At 44.9% G+C, this 14,477-nt stretch overlaps 1 protein-coding gene across 1 annotated transcript in view; it reads left to right on the plus strand.

Moving 5' to 3' along the window:
* The window catches only part of PLXNA4 (plexin A4), a 522,503-nt gene that overhangs the window by 392,890 nt on the left and 115,136 nt on the right, over window positions 1–14,477 (plus strand). The window contains exon 5 of the mRNA XM_030933215.1: window positions 12,588–12,688. Within this exon, the coding sequence (XP_030789075.1) occupies window positions 12,588–12,688 (101 nt within the window). The remainder of the gene's footprint in view (window positions 1–12,587; window positions 12,689–14,477) is intronic.

Below are 14,477 nucleotides of genomic sequence, written 5' to 3' on the forward strand. Positions count from 1 at the left end.
GCCCAGTGATGTCCCAGCATACCATGACTCCTTCACATGGAAACTAAACTGATGCAAACATAGTGCGTGATAGCATCTGCACATGTTGGGGCTATAGGCAGAGGTGCCCTGATCCTTGCCCAGTAACTTTTGTGGAGAGATGGAGTCTTCTCCATGTTGGGTGGAATTGGTGTGAGTTTTCTGCCGGAAGCTTCTGGGTGGGCAGGTGACATCACTGAATAAGTGCATTGCCAAACAATGACTTTCCCACCCAATATGGGATAGTTAATTTTATAAGGAGAAAACTCCCCCATGGCCCAGGTCTCACTTCCAGGGTGCTGCTGGTCAGAAGGTGAACCAAGAGGGAGAGACCAAGCAACCAAGAGCCCTTTCCATAGTTCCAGAATATTAGAAATCTTGTGGGTATAAAGAAAAGTTGGGCCAGGTGTGGTGGTTCATGACTGTAATCCCAGCACTTTGGGAGGCCAAGGCAGTCAGATCCCTTGAGGTCAGGAGTTCAAGACCAGCCTGGCCAATATGATGAACCCCTATCTCTACAAAAAAGAAATACAAAAAAGATATTAGCTGGGCATGGTGGTGTGTGTCTGTAGTCTCAGCTACTCAGGAGGCTGAGGTGGGATAATTGCTTGAACTTAGGAGGCAGAAGTTGCAGTGAGCCGAGATCGCGCCTCTGCACTCCAGCCTGGGTGACAGAGTGAGACTCTGTCTCAAAAAAAAAAAAAAAAAAAAAAAAAAAAAAAAAAAAAAAAAGAAAAGAACAGAGAAAAGAAAAATTCAAGCTGTCACCCTAAAATAAATTTTGAGCTGCACAGTTAATTTAGTTTAAAAGACTAAAGGTTAAAGCATCCTTAAAATATTATTTTAATTTCCCAAGTCTATAATACCCTGTCTGTGAAAAATTCAAACTCCCCAAAGTTAACCACTGTTAGCAGATAGTAGGTATCTGCTAGATATCTGCTAGGTATCTCTCTAGAAGTTATTCTTTGCACAAGGTTTGCATATATATGTGTACACAGCTGCACAGTTGTCTTTTGAAAACAAACATTGAGTCTTAATATACCCTTTTTATAAAATTTGTTTTTTTAACTCAAAGATGAATCATAGACATTCATCCATCTGATACATACAGACTTATCTTAGAGTGTAGATGTGCCATGATTTCTTTAGCCAGTTCCCTTTGGATGGATATGTTGTTTCCAAACAGTCATTACTACATACAAAGCCACAGTGAATATCCACAGCCAACCACAGGTGTCTAGGTGCTAGTATTTCTGCAGGAAAGATTCCAAGAGGAAGACTTGCTGGGTCATTTTAGGTTTTAGTAATAACTGCCAAATTACTCCTAAAAATGGTTGCACTAATCTAAAACCTCACCGACAGTGTCTAAGGCATAAAACCCTTTTAGAGCCCGGGCATGGTGGCTCACGCCTATAATCCCAGCACTTTGGGAGACCAAGGCAGGTGGATCATGAGGTCAGGAGATCGAGACCATCCTGGTGAAACCCTGTCTCTACTAAAAATACAAAAAATTAGCAGGGCGTGGTGGCGTGTGCCTGTAGTCCCAGCTATTCAGGAGGCTGAGGCAGGAAAATCGCTTGAACTCAGGAAGCGGAGGTTGCAATGAGTCACAATCAGGCCACTGAACTCCAGCCTGGGCGACAGAGTGAGACTCCATCTCAAGACAAAAAACACCTTTTAGAATGCTGTCATTTTAACAATTGTCCTTTCATATTTGAAGAATTATTGGAAGATGCCCTCAAAGCCACATCTCCTAATGAAGAAGCTGCATTTTGCCTGTGTAGGCAAAGATGACCTGTGTCCAGGGTGACCCAGACATAAGAGGGCCCTCTTCACCTTTCCCGAGCAGCAGGCTGGGCCCTGATCCCAAAATGGGAACTCATGTAAGTTCGGGAGAGTAGGTGGGTACCTTGAGATAGGAGATAGGATGGAAGGAAGATGATTTAGGATTCCTTGGGTCATCTGTCATCTCTGCCTCCTTTTTCATCCAGTAGCACCTGGTCTCCTGAGAGTGGGGCCCCATGTTGATGGACCTAGAAGGTTCTCCTTCAGAAATATCAGTTTCCAACCATTTGAGCACCATGATTTTCCCAGAGTCAAATCCCTTTTTGAAAAAAGATGTTTGTTTCCCAGCCAGAGAAGCCTCATACCCAGCCTTGGTTTCCTGTGGGGAAAGATGTGTTTATTTGCAAACATGCTCCTGTGGTCCAGAACACTTCTGCCCATAGTTGTGTACAAATGCCACTCCTGTGCTGAGACATGCACATCTGGGCACACCCCCTTGGGCTGCTGTGCACTCATTCACAAAATGTATCATTTACACACACTGTTTTTTTTTTTGGTTTGAATAGCTAGAGCATTGCTGGGGATGCTGGTCAGCAGAGCCCTTACTAGAAGGAAGTCAGGGAGAAGGGTCAGGTGCTGGATGGAGAAAGGAGTACCCACCCAGCCTGCCCTGCCACTTCCCACAAGGAGCCAGTGCCAGCCAGCTAGGGAGCCTCAGCATATGCCTGGGGACTAGCTTGGCTCCACTGCCTGGGCCGGGAGTTAGGTGTCACCGTGCCAGCCCCTCCCCGCCTTCTTTTTGGCTGCAGGAACAAAGGCTCCCATTGAGCAGGCTGTGCTTGGGAAACACACAACAGCAGGTTCCCGGTCCCAGTTCAGAAGGGGCCATAGTCTTTGTCTGTGTCATTTGCTAAAAGATGGGCTGGAACAGGAGCAGCACTTTGATCCCCAGGACGACAGCCCCTTTCCACCTGCTGGGCTTGGTGATGGGGAGGGAGGCTTGCATTTTCCTCCAGGATGTGGGGCCGTGAGGCTCTGCCCCTGCTTCAGCCCTGACCTAAAGACTGGGTCAAGAATGAGCATCTTGGCCAGGAGTCTGTATCTAGGGACTGGGTATCAAATGAAGAGTGTTGGTAACCATGTAGCCTTGGACAAATCCCTGCAGCAACTGAGCTTCAACTGAAAAATGAGAGGATTGGCAGCTAGAATGTTTCCAAGGTCCCGTTGGCTTGTTAACTGTGTGAATGCCAGAACACTCCTGTCATCCTCCATTCCTTTGCACCTCCATGTTGGCGGGGCTGCTCTGGGACTGCAGTCTCCTCTATGAAAGGCATGGGATCTGCCTAGCTAGAGAAACTCACACATTGCAACCCCACAGTCCTGGAAGTCAGGAAGTCGGGCCTCCTGAGCCTGTATGCGAATGTGAGCATGAGAGCTCAGAGAAGGAGAGGATTTAACCTTTACACTAGGAGATTAATCTGTGGCAATAATCTAGAAATGATAGGTTTTAGAGTAGAGCCAAGATTGTCAAATCAGTGATCTCCAGGGGATTCTTGGAGTATGCACAAGTGTAACAGGAACCACATTCATTCATTCACTTATTTATTGATGTGTGCATGCAAACATTCATTTACTTTTCTCATTTACTGCGCATGAGCTGAGTACTAGGTGTAGTGGAGTGAAGAGAGATGACTTTGCACCACCCATCACAGGGGCATTTTATTGGAGGAAGATGCTGGAACAACTGAGTTGCTGTTAGCATAACACTCACACATTCATATGTGTCATCCCAATTGATCTTCGAAACAACCCATCAGGGTGCTTAGATGAGGAAACAGAGGCTTGATGAAGTTAAATAAGTTGTCCAAGTCACACAGTTATGGCAGATCCAGGATCCAAACCCAGGTCTGTTTTTCCCCCAGATCTCTGCTTCTCACTTGTCCCTGAAATAAAACTATTTCAAACTCTATTTTTCTCCCTAACCACATTTGAAGGAGTAAGAAAACTTCCTGGAGGAGGAGGCTGTGCTGAGACCAATTGTCATTCTCTCTTTAGGGCTGCTACTTGGTGATCTGCCCATAGTGGGGGACTCCTCAGCCCCTGAACTCAGCCAAACCTTCCTGATAGTATAGTAAGTAGCCTGCAATGCTGTGAAGTTTTCAACACAGGACCTGTGTTCAGCAGAGGGACCAGAGGTTTCTCAATCCCCTGTGCTATGTTCCAGGAACCAGTGGTGTCTGGCAGGCCCGAGGGTGGGCTCCAGCCCCCAGCTTCATTTCAATTTCCACCTTTGCCACCACCCTGCTGCGTGACCTTGGGCAAGCTGCTCAGCCCCCCTGGGCTATGGCTTTTCCATCTGTGCAGCAGGGAAGCGGATCGCTCTCCCACTTGGTGAGGGCTCTGGCTAATAACAATCACGTGCCATTGCAGCACAGCCCACACTGGGAAGCCTGAGGATGGGGTGATTTCTCGAGGCTCTGCAGAAAGCACACTGAGAGCTCCTTGCCCAGCTTCCCAGCTACTGCCGTTTGCTAATGAGGACCAACATATGTTGATGATTCCGGCGTCGGCACTGGCTCCTTGGCTGTCCGAGTTCCCGGAGCAAACTGGCTTCCTATTAGGCATTTATTCTTATTAATAGCAACAAATTGCAGCCCTCCGCAACATCTGCTACTTTTCGTTTACAAGAAGCTTCCCAAATCATTTGTATCAGTAGCATTTTGTGACCAATTCTTTGAGGCAGAGCAGGACTGGATCCCCCTAATCTGAAAATGAATCAAGTGAGGCATGAAAAATGGGAACGTTTTGTTCAAGGTCACCCAGACACACAGAATAGATTACAGTTTGGAATCCCAGCTCCCCAACCCTCATGCCCTGTGGCAGTTGCCTTTGCTATTCTAAATATCGTCGGCCTTGACCCCAGAGGTCCTGCCTAGAGGCAGGTAGGGATAGTGGTGGTAGCCAAGGCCGCTGCCCTTGACCCTGTGCCTCTGTCTGCCCTCAGGTGAGGCCCCAGCTGGATTAGCCCCATGGCCCAAGCACCAGCAGGAGGAATTGCAAAGCTCAAGGCAAACCATTCCCAAGGAGCTTTTACTGCTGCCAAGTAGAAAAAAAAATCATTTTCTGACACTGGGGCAGCCAGATGGCCACTACAGGGGGTCTGAAGCACATCTGTACTTCTGGTCAGCTGACCACATCTGGAGGGCTACATTGTCTTTCCAGAGTCGTCTTCATCCCTTTGCTTAGGGGCTAGACTTTCCTGAGATCAAGAGATCTATGACCATAGAATTAAGAGAGCATGGCCAGCATGGGAGGTACTGAGAAGGGCCATTTATCATGTCAGACCCGGCTTTCAATAATTTCTTAACTCATACCAGGTACATATGCCCTTAATGTTTGCATGATCTATTTGAAGCACAGGTGGTAAGAAGCAACCACACTGCAGCCTTCCCCCTCCTCCATTTGACTGATCTCTCCTCTCTCCCTCTCATGGGACTTTTACATCGTGGTGTAACTTTCTGTCCAGCACCTGTGTATCAGCTAGCTATTGCCATGATAAAGCTTTGTAACAAACCAACTCAAAACTCAGTTGTATACAATAGACATGAATCCTCACACTCATGGCTCTACAAAGCAATTGCATGTCAGCTCCCTAAGCTCAACTCGGCTGGGCAGTTCTGCTTCAAGCTGCTGCATCAGCCAGGGTTGTCTCCTGGCTATAGGTTGGGCTCAGTTCTCTCTCCATGTGGGTTCCTTTGGGGCCCAGGCTGAAGAGGAAACAGCTATTTTGGGAAGCTCTTCTCATGGCAATGACAGAAGCACAGAAGGCAAAGATGAGCACATAAGCACATCTGAAGCATTAATTTGTCTCAAGTTTCCTACCATTCCATTGGCCAATCAAGTCCTGAGGTCATGCCCAAAAGCCAAGAAGTGGGAAAATGCATGCCACTTCTCTATTCACCATGAGGCCATGGGGTGGAGATATAAAAGTCTTTTTAGGGGGTGAGGAATTGGGACTCATAATACAATCTGCTACAGCCTGGGACCAGCCTCCTGGCATCTGCCTTTCTTACCAGTTAGCTAGGTTCAGAAACACGTGCCAAGTTTGAGCAAAGAGAACAGGAGTGACAGGGTTCCAGGCATGTGAAGTGACTTGAAATAAGCACAGCTTCTTGAGCCACTGCTCAGCCACAAATTGCAACCCTGGTGGTGAGGGCCTTGGAGCCATCACAGGGAGACTCCACAAAACCTTTGTGTGGTCCCTGGCCAGCAGAAATAAAGCTTGGAAAGGCAGCCAGTGGTGACCAAAGGAAATAAAGGCTGGTGGAGAGGCTTTGAGGAGCTCCCTAAGACCAAGCCACCAAGACCCATGTGTATTACTGAGCTAAGAATTTGCCAGAAAAGGACTAACTTTTCTCAACTCTACTTCCTCTGCTCAGGGACAGTGGCAAGGAAGGACAGCATGATGTACAGCACCAAGTGCAGCATCTGCACGGCTTAACAGTTCCCCCAGCAGCCTCTTGGAGTGTCTTAATGGGTCATCTTGCCTCTTTTTTTCTTTCTTTTTTGACCATTTTGAAGGAAATTGGGTACTTAAGAAACCTTTTGGACATTTAAATTAACTCCAACCATCAGGGTCAGTGTAGCCATCGTTGCATTAGCATCCAATTATAAGAGTAGAAATGGAGTAATAACTCACATTTTGACCAGAATGTCAAATGCTTAAACAAATTAGAGATACACACAGAGACTGCATGCTATATCTGTGGAACATTTCTGAATGTAATCAGCAGAACAGCAGGCACCCTTCAGAATGTGAGCAACAGGCAGAGTGGGACCCTATTGCCAGAGGAAAGCATCTTTTGAAATATCAGGGGAACCACGCGGGAGTTGGGCAGTGGGGGCCAGAACTCAGAAGCTGTAAGAATTCCTCCAGCTGCCATGGAGGACCCCCAGGCTCCCAGGTCCCCAAGCAATGGGCTCAGCTCATCAGATGGAGAAACTTACGAAGACCAAGGCCATGACTTAAAATCTGATGTGGGACGCTTTGCTCTCTTCTCAGTCATTCATTGCCTTCCTATGCTAGGCCATTGTTTTGTAAATTTGTGGCCTTTGGAACTGAACAGGTTAGGAAGATGATGATGATGAGGATGATGATGATTGCATGTACAATAGCAAATGATCATTCTATTTACAATTATTTAAAACCAAACCAAACTACATTATATTATTTAAGGAAGCTTACCTTGGTGGCAAAAGGATAAAACCAACCAGATTCCCAGAAAGGTGATCTAGGGGGAAAGGAAGTATAAATGGGGAAGGGCACACAGGTGATTTCTGGCCATAACTGTGAATGAAAAATACCTAAGCAGAGGTTGAGCAACAGCAGGATAATTTTCTAAAATCAGGGGCCATTTGACCTCGTGTGAGTTATTTGAATTGGGAGCTCCTCGTTTAGGCCTTTTGGAATGGGTGGGAGGTAAGGAAAATTTCCAGGAAGAACAAGGCTATGGCATTATTTTTCCAAGTCAGGAAACAGGTATCCAGACCTTGAGAATGACAGAGCCAGTTATGTAATGATACATGATAGGAGACATTTATCCAAAACCCTTTGTCTATTTGAGATTACATTGAAAAGAGTAGCAATGCCTATCTTTTGACTGAGAGATCTCAGAATGTTTCATAAACATGATTGTATTAGTCTACCAGCAAAAGCTGTGCCCCTTTGACCCAAGGAGCTAAGCAGAGAACAGGTGTTTTCATATCCATGCTGCCATGCTGAAGATGAAGTAATTTGTGAAGTCCATTCAAAAGGATTATTTCAATTTTTTTATTGTGGTAAAATACACATAACAAAAATTCAGTGTTAATTATTTCTAAGTGTGCATTTGTAAGTACGCTCACATTGTGGTGCAAGCGTCACCACCCTCCATCTTCTGAACTTTTGCATCTGCCCAAACAGAAAGTCTTTGCCCGTTAAAGAGTAACTCCTTATTCCTCCCTTCCCCAGTCCCTGGCAACCACCATCATGCTTTCTGTCACTATAAATCTGACTACTCTAGGCACCTCACATAAGCAGAATCAGGCAGTATTTGTCCTTTTATGTCTGGCTTATTTCACTTAGCATCATGTCCTCGAGGTTCATCCATGTTGTAGCATGTGTCAGAATGTCCTCCCTTTTTAAGCCTGAATAATATTTCATTATATGGATATACCACATATTGTTGCTTCATTAATCTGTTAATGGACATTTGGGTTGCTTCCATCTTTTGGCTATTGTGAGTAATTCCACTATGAACCTGAGTGTGCAAATGTGTCTTTGAGATCCTGCTTTCATCTGTTTTGCTTGTGTACCCAGAAGCAAAATTGCTGGATCATATAGTAATTCTGTTTAACTTTTGAGGAACTGCTAAACTGCCTAATAGGTTTTTGCACAAAGCCAGACAATGTCCCAAGACAATGTTATGCAGACCCTACCCTAACCCTGCGCCCAATCCTTCTCTCCAAGCACAGCTTATGCACACATGGAGGTCCCCAGTGGTGATGGGGCTCCCATCTCTAGAAGCAGCAAAGGTGAAGCTGCAGCCACATCCATTAACACATTTGCTAGAGTCTTGTGACCAAGGGACAGACCTCAATATTCTGTGGTCTCTGATACAAATCTATCATTATGGTAGCTTAGGTCATGTCACCATCTGATTTGTTCTCCAAACAGAAGTCCTTCCCCCACCCCATTACTTTCTTTTTTCACCTCTTCCTGTGGTCTGAATTCCCTCACTCAGTTAATTAGCATGCCTGGCACTGCAGCTTAAGACTTTAATCAGCGTGGGGTGGTTTTAATTAATCGTGTGGCTCTGCATCTGGAGTGGTTTGTGTTCCAGGGTCAGGAGAGGAGTTGGAGATGCGGGTTGGGAGAGGCAGCTTTGTATGGTGTAAGGCTATGAGTGGCAAGTCTAGGTATTTGGGGAGAAAGAATCATAGAGGCAAGGTGGCTCAGAGGCCATCTGGCCACCTGTGCAACGTACTAGCAAGGTGTGGATGGTAACTGGGGACATGAGGGAATACATTTATACTGAGCTAAATGGTTGGACTAAATCCAGTTTTCAAAAGTGATTGAAAGTATTAGAAAAACTTCTGATGCTTTGCAGAATTAACCATGGGGTAGAGAGTGAGGCAAAGCAGTGATAGAGATGGAGAGTGTGCAGCCAGCCTGGGAGGCCTTGGCCATGCTAGAGACTATTGCCTGATGGTGGAGCCTGGGAGATTTCCCTGGTTCTGTCCTTCCTTGGGAAGGTCCTGGCAAGGTGAAGGAGGTGGCACCTAGCTTTCAAATGATGGTAACCTTTCTACTTGGAATGTCAGAATCCTGTTGACTCCCTAATTTGAATGTCCACACTTTAAAAAGAGTGGAGAAAACCTTGATCAAGTTCAGAAGAGAGTCATAAAAAATGATTACATCATAAATATAACTATTCTGTAAGGACAGACTAAAGGCAGTTGGGTTGTTTACCTTCAAGATGAGAAAGCTCTAGATGCCTGGATGATTGTCACCAAGAGAATGTTTTCTTGAAGGTGGACCCAGTGCCATTGTTATACATGTCCAGGAAAACCATACAAGTGAGATGAGGTTGACCCAAGAGACTTTGTCGGAGCATTAACAAGGAGCTTAGGATGTTAGGACTGAAAGGGAATTTGGAACTAACCTGCCCAGTTCCTCATTTCTCAGATCATCAGAAAGAAGCCCAGAGAGAGATTTGTCCAAGTTTACCCAAGAAACTGGGGGGCAGAACTGTGGCTGGAACCCAAGGCTCATAATACCCGTGCAGAACTTGTGTCAGGGCTTATGATACCCGTGCAGGACTTGTGTCCCTGTCTCAAATGGACCCACCTACATGAAAAGCTAAGAAAAGCGGATAGTTGTTCCAGAAGCTAGTAAAGATAGTGAACAAGTCCTGAAAATGAGATAACTCTGGATTTCATCCGAAGTGTGGAACAATGAATGGTTTAGGGGCAAATATCATAGTTCAAGGAGGAAATGACGCTATCAAGATATTAAAAAAGAAAAGTTCTCCCAGGTCTGTTAACTCCCGACAGAGTTCCTGAGGCCTCAGAAGAGTAGTTTTCTGGGATGTAGGGGAGAGGTAAGTGACAGTACAAGGAGGATTGGGATATTGATAAAAAGGATAGCAGCGATCCATCATAGCCATCACTTATAAAGTGCCAGACCATTTACAAAACCATTGCGTGGTCTGTGCTTTGGGAAACTGAATTGGGGTGGGGGTCGGGGAGGGGGGATTTTTATCTCCAGTTAAGCCAGAATTTGAACCTAGCTCTGAGGGCTCTTGCATTCTTTCAAACCCAACAAAAAATGACTCATGTTTAAAATCAAGAGGAGGGACTTGACAATTCCAGGGTATGGACATTATTAAACACCAGTTTCAAAATATTTTAAGAATCTGAATGCAAAGATTTTTGAGAATTTCACGTTCACCAAGGAGCTGGCTCTTGACTTGATGTGGAACATTCCGGAACCTGCGGCCACATTCCATCCAAGGTGGATTATAGAACTTGTCAATAGGAGAAACTGGGGAAGACGGTAATTAAGTTTAAAGCAAGAAAATGTTTTTGATTGAGCAAGGCATGATTTTCTGTTTAAGCCCATGCAAAATATGGAGTGCTAGACAAGCAGCTGGAACATATGAAAACATTATTGTGTACTTATGGTTCCCAAATTTCACCATTTATGGCCCCTTTTATTATTTTTTCCCTCTGTGCATTATGTTTTGAAAGATTCTGACTACTAAACAAACTGCATGTATTAAGTAATAACATATTTCCTATTTTTAATATGAGACGTACATCACTGAATATGAATAGAAAACATAAAACAGCAACAATTCAATTTCCATTAGGCTTTGGGAAATATTGAAAATAGCTTGTGGACCTCATTACCACTCATGAATTCCTAGGAGTCCAGGTACTTTGGGTTAGGCGTCACTCTTTATATGCTTACATAACTAGCATGTCTATGCTCACTTAAGGAGTGAGAAGAGAAATTAAAGACACAACAGGAAGAGGGCAAATTCTTGGCTGGTGTGGAGCCAGTGTGGGTAATTCATAAGGAACTAATTGTTAAGGTTAATTAGTAGGATAGGAAGGTCGTATGTAGGCAGACTCCAGGCACAGCCCATGCAGATTACATGAGCAATAATAAAAGAAAAGATAAAATTCCAAATGTGCAAAAAAGACATCTGAGAAGGTGGAGGAAGGGCCACCAAGGTCAAGGTCACTGCCGTCAGAAAGGGAGAGGGAGGCTAAAAGGTTGCTTGAAATAAGTGAAAACGCAGTGTGGTCATTAAGAACTCTCAGTGTGTACTTTGGAGAACAAAAAGATGCATAAAGGGAATAAGAAAGTTGAGGGAAAAGAGATCATGTGGGATTTGGAATTAATTATTAATTAATTCCAAAAGAGAGTTGGAGACTAATTGAGCAGCTCTGGTGCCAGTTTGCCTGTGCGTGAGTTACAAGTAGCCCCTGCCAAGCGGACATCATTTTACAGAGGCACATGCCCCATAAAACAGCAGGGGAAACACTGCCTCTGCATTTGCTCATGTAACAGAGAGGGTTCAGCCAGGTCAGCGCAGTTTATAGTTTTCAGTGCCTGTTGTCTGGTGGCGAGAAATTAAAAAGGACGGCCACATCAAATTCTCTTAGCTCAAGCTGAAACATCAAGTAGGATTCTCCATTGAGATGAAAAGGTATCCCAAATGGAAAAGGATGATGTAAAATTAAAAATAAAAAAAACTTTTTGTAAAGAAGAAACTGGCAAAACAGAGAATAAAGACCAAGGCTATAAAAAGAAAATAAAAACTCTGTTTGATCCAGTGTGTCGTTATTGAGTACCTACTATGTAGCAGGTGCTGGCAAGTCATGTAAAGAGACATCAAGGCAAAGCTACATTGGAGAACAAAGAAATTCAAAAGATATTTAAGAGCATGCAGGAAATGGAAGCATTTGGGCTAAGCAAAAATGTCATGTGGAACATTTTACATTAGCAGGCGGCTGGTGAAAGCTAATATAAAGTTTTGGGTTGGAGAGGAAGCCTCTAGTCATGAAAAGAGTGTGGGTAGGAGGAGAAATAGCAGCAGATGCTCTTTGAAAGCACCATAGTGAAAGCTTTTAGAGCCAGTTGGCCAACATTATGAGAAAGAAAGAGCGGGTAAGTAACAGCTACAGAGTGAGCTTATGATATCTTGGTAAATGGCAAGGAGGAAGAGAAAGAGAAGGGTCTTGGTCTCAGGCTAAATGCTCTCTGGAGCAACAACAATGATGAAACGTGAAGGAGGACTGGAAAGAAGGGGAAACACTATAGAAAAAGAGAAATGATAAGGGAGTGAGAATGACCATTTGCATTTATTAAATTGATAGGAAATAAATACATGATGAATTGGCCATTTGTAGAGATATTTGGGGGTTTCAGAGGTAGAAAACTTGAAACGAACGCTGTAAATATCTTTTCTAACAACTTAGTATGGACTGTATGGAGTCTGTATTCATGGAGACTGCTAAGAAAATAATATGGCTGCTTGTCTCCCTGGATGCATATGTGGCCACCTACTCAAACATAATCACTCAAGGTCCTTTCCCACACTGGGCTCCAAGCACCTTCATGCTCCTGCAACATTTCAGGTGATCCACTTGATATTTAGAGCAGCATCTCTTCTGGTACACTACTGGGTGTTCTGCAAGATCTTGACCACTTTCTCCCTGCCCTGCTATCCTAGCTCACCAGAGTCCCTGTGGAGTCCTGTGGTCAGTATCGGAGCTGCGGCGAGTGCCTTGGCTCAGGCGACCCCCACTGTGGCTGGTGTGTGCTACACAACACGTGAGTACCATGGGGAGGCTGCCTCCTGCCTCCCACTTCCTCCTGGTAATTCCCTTCCTCCACTTCTCTGTCATCACTGCCTTTCCCTTTGATCTGTCTTTTCTCCTTATCTTCCTTGCTCTTCCTTCCTAGCATCCTTTCCAAATTTTATCTCCCTTCCTTTGTTCTTTCTGACTTCTCTTTAAATTTGCCAAATTTCCTTAAGAAATATATGGCAATGGCGGCATGGGAATGATGATGGGTCAGAATATAGTTGTCACGCTGGGTAATCAGACACTGGAGGGTGGGAAGAAGCAGGATTCCTGGACTTTCCTGACTGTGGCTTACTGGGCTGGAGACTGACTTTCCAGGACTGAACACCAGGAAGAAGGCATTGGATATTTTTTTCTCCAGCTTCATACTGGCCACAAAATCATGAACAAGATATATGCTGTCCCTTTAGTGATTCCACATCTCCTTAACATCTCCTTCAACATCTCTATAGGATTTTCTGGTTTGGATCCACAGTTAAAGTGTGTAGCACCTGAGGACCCTCCCACTGCTGTCAAACACCCATCAGCTGGCTGTGAGTGCACTTGGGCTAGAGTCACTGGGTCAGTAAAGCCTGGCCTGAGTGCTGGCCACTTGCCAACATGCCTCCTTTTGTGTGGCTCCATTTTATTCTGTAGAAGAGGGAAGAAGGCAATGGCATTATAGTGGAGGTAAACGGTAAATAAACCAAGGGGCAGGAATAGGGCTCAAACAACCAGAAAGCTGAAGGCTTTTCTTTGGGGATCTGAAGACCCTTGCCATCAATACCTGGAGAAGCCAACAATGGTTGGACCTCACTCTGATGAAATTTGGTTCCAGTCCAGCTGTTGCTGTTTCTGGCCAACACCTGAAATGTGCCACTTTGTAAGCTGGATCCAAACACTATAAATTAAGAAGAAAAACTTTATTCTTCCTACTAAGAACCTGAACTACATGTGACCAATAACATTTACCAATAATTTTCAAGTATAAGAAGATAGGGGTAGGATCTTGTCTTCTCCCCTCCCCTTTGCAAAGAGTGCCTCTAAAAGTTAGAAACACCCTCTTAAACTCGAATACATCTCTGGGTGGCAGTCTCAGGCATAATGAGTCCTTGAGTTCCTTAGGGGAAGGTCTGACATCCCTCAGGTAAGTTATAGTGGAAAAAAGTCAAGAACCACTGAGCTACACTGAAGTATACATAACTCAGTCTACAGCCATGCCACCCTGAATGTGCCTGATCTTGTCTGTAATATACATAACTCACAGACAGATCACAAACTATGCACTCAAGTGTATAGAAAGGTTGCATGGTAACAGAGCAGGGCATCCTAGGAGTGGCCAGCATAGAAGAGGATGGCAGAGGTTGCGTTCAGAATGCAGATTGGCTCAGATCAGATCAGAAGAGTTTCCTGAATGATACCTTGCAAGGCAGACAGGGGACAGTTTTCTTTGTGTCACCCAGTGAGGCCTCTCAGGAAGAGACTATGCTCTAAACTCATTGCCTTACTTGGGAGCCTTGACTGCCCTGTTTTCTGCTTGGTTGAGGATAGCTCTGCAGTCCTGGCATGGGGCTTTCTTACCTGGCATAATTCAAAGACAGTCAGAAAATCTGGTCCATCCCTGACACTCTATGCCCAGTGGCAGTTTCCATGTCAGCTTTGGTCTCTGCCCACAATGCTGTCCCAGCCCCACAGAGCATGGAGCCCTGTGAACAGAGAGGCTCCAAAGCTTACAGAAGGCACCAGAGGGGCTGTGAGAACCCCTACCTCCCATCCCC

Source organism: Rhinopithecus roxellana, chromosome 6 (assembly GCF_007565055.1).
Source record: "Rhinopithecus roxellana isolate Shanxi Qingling chromosome 6, ASM756505v1, whole genome shotgun sequence".
Classification (NCBI taxonomy): domain Eukaryota; kingdom Metazoa; phylum Chordata; class Mammalia; order Primates; family Cercopithecidae; genus Rhinopithecus; species Rhinopithecus roxellana.